The 2665-nt window shown below is 38.1% G+C and overlaps 1 protein-coding gene across 1 annotated transcript; it reads left to right on the plus strand.

Moving 5' to 3' along the window:
* Positions 1-323: 323 nt before the first annotated feature.
* Positions 324-2213, plus strand: LOC113705085 (iron-sulfur assembly protein IscA-like 1, mitochondrial). Its single transcript, XM_027226970.2, has 3 exons — positions 324-607; positions 1558-1675; positions 1928-2213. Exons 1-3 carry the CDS (start codon positions 448-450, stop codon positions 1965-1967), a joined length of 318 nt encoding a protein of 105 aa, XP_027082771.1. The 5' UTR covers positions 324-447; the 3' UTR covers positions 1968-2213.
* Positions 2214-2665: the final 452 nt, after the last annotated feature.

The raw sequence follows: 2665 nt of genomic DNA on the forward strand, positions 1-2665 counted from the left end.
TTATATGTTTTTGTAGTCAAAATAATTTTGTGTTTGTATTATAGAATTAAAGTTGTGTTTCTAGAGAATAAATATTTTTGTTAATATATAGGGATAATTTCAGAAACCTCCCCTGAGGTTTCTGACAGTTTCACTCCCCTCCCCTGTGGTTTCTGAAATTACACAAACCTCCCCTGTCAGATGGTGAGGTCCCATTTCTTACATCATTGGTGCCAAAATGACTTAAATACCCTTACCATTTTGCTAATATTTCATGATTATCTGAAAACTATTAGTTAAGCCAGTTATAAACGCAATTAATGTAATTAACTATAATTGGGAGTCCTAACAACCAATATAGAAAACGGTCTGTAGTGAAATGGCGCCAAACTTAGGCGCCATGATCTTGCTACTGTCAATCGTGTCGTGTCCAAATTGTTGGACGTTAAAGAGAGGGGTGTGGAGAAGATGGGTCCGGCTTCGGCCCTGAGAAAGCAAGTTCTCACCTTAACCAAAACCGCCGCTTCCAGAATACGGCAGCTGTTGGAACAACGGCAGCGCTCATTTCTCAAGCTTGGTGTCAAAGCTCGCGGTTGCAACGGCTTATCTTACACCCTTAATTACGCAGGTTCCATTTCTCAAAATCAATCCCCCTCTCCCCGCCCCTCTTCAATTCTTTTTTAGATTGTACATTTTTTCCCCCAATTGCCGCATGTAATTTTTGCTTCAATTAAGATAAGTTTGTTAAATTTCCTCCCAAAATCTCTGGTAGAGTTATTTGTTCTGGCTTTATCTGTCGTAGATTTAGAACAAAAACTTTTTTCCCTTTATGCCGAGTAGACTGGAATGGATAGGTTAAGGTCTTTTTTCTATCAGTATTTCTTGTTTGAAGCTTACAACAAGAGGGATTTCTGCTAGTGGGCTCTACTTGGCCTGGTTCTATCCTTTGCCCTTTTAGTGAAAACGTTAACTGAAAGGTTCGAATATGAAGATTTTTATTGGTTAATTTATTTTACGGCGATTAAATCCAGAAGATGATTCTTTTGTTGACTCCTCAGGCTGGTGACATTTTTGAATTGCCTGTATCTTGAAAATTTTAATCCTAGTCAAACCTAGGTTATTTGGCTAGATATTATATTGTTCCGTGCATTTGATGAACTTAAGGTGAGTGCTTGGAATCACAATCTGAGTAGAAACTTGGATGGTTAAGGGTCTTTTGTCCTCATCATACAACAGTTCGTTTCTCACGCTTTCCAATTTCCTACCACTTTCACTATTTTTCTTTACCGCCATTCCCCTGTCCAAAATTTGGAAATAAAAAGAAAATGAACAGGAAAGGATTGTTCAACGACATTGCTGGACTTTTGTTTATCCATGTACTTTGTGTTCTTTCATTGATTTGCCTGTGTTGCGGGAATCCCACCTGATGAGAGTTGGTGCACTGCAATAACTGTTAGAGATAATAAATGATGTTGTAGGATTCAATGTAACCAGAAGACAATGGGCATTCCTTTTGTTTTGTTTCCATAATTTGGTTGATAGTTATTTGCCTGATGCGCAAATTTCTTAAATGTATAGATGAAAAAGAGAAGTTTGATGAGTTGGTTGAGGACAAGGGTGTTAAGATATTGGTTGATCCGAAGGCTCTCATGCATGTCATAGGAACCAAGATGGACTTTGTCGATGACAAACTGAGGTATGAAATTCTTTTGTATTAATGCTTAACTCAATTTCAGAAGCATCTCTACAGTTATAACACAAATTTTGCTCTATACTTTTCATTGTAGCATTGTTTCAGATAATGACTATGATTTAGAGGTTAGCCTCGAAGTTAACTTTGTTCTATGGCGGGGTGATGTTATTTCTCCTTTTCCTCATGTATAGTGGAACAGTTAACCTTTTTGTGCTGCCTGCTAAAATCTCAAACATCTTTGTTTGGTATGATCAGGTCAGAGTTCATATTTATCAATCCAAATTCTAAAGGGTAGTGTGGCTGTGGAGAATCGTTCATGACCATGAGCAGGGAAGAAGCCACCAAAAGAGGTGTTAGTTCAGGGACGTAAAAATCAGAATGGATTCCCTGAATGCATGTATGCAAAAATCCATTAGGCATTGCAAAATTATTGGCAGCAATACATGAAGAGGAAACTATGCCTATAAAGAAACAGAGCACTGACTTGAATAACTGTCCGTCAAAATTCTGGAATTCACCTCTGCTGCTTGAATTGGCCATTTGTGCGTGTGTTTGTTGCTGCTGCAATTCACCTAACACCAAGCACTTCAGTTGCATCTCACAAATTAACACTTGTTGCACTTCAGTTGCATCTCTTGCTGCTGCATTTTACTCTGATAAATAGCCTTCTGAATTGGTCGTTGCATATAGACGTTAGAACTGGCTGCAGAAAGAATTGTTGCCTTCCATTTTGTTCACTACTGATGTTGTGTGCTTGTCTGTTGATTGGTCTCACTTACACCCCCTCAAGTTTCATTCTTCTTAAATTCCCTCATTTTTCTTCACAATTGATTAGCTCTCTAACCCAAGATAATGAGGGCATTTGTGGTATACACTTGTTTTTCTCTCCAGCTACCAATTTTTTATTATTTGTATTTTTAAATTGGGTCTATTTTGGCCTTGCCTATTTAGTTTTAGGGGAGGTTTGTGGAATTTCAGAAACCACAGGGGAGG

Source organism: Coffea arabica, chromosome 8e (genome assembly GCF_036785885.1).
Source record: "Coffea arabica cultivar ET-39 chromosome 8e, Coffea Arabica ET-39 HiFi, whole genome shotgun sequence".
NCBI classification, from domain to species: domain Eukaryota; kingdom Viridiplantae; phylum Streptophyta; class Magnoliopsida; order Gentianales; family Rubiaceae; genus Coffea; species Coffea arabica.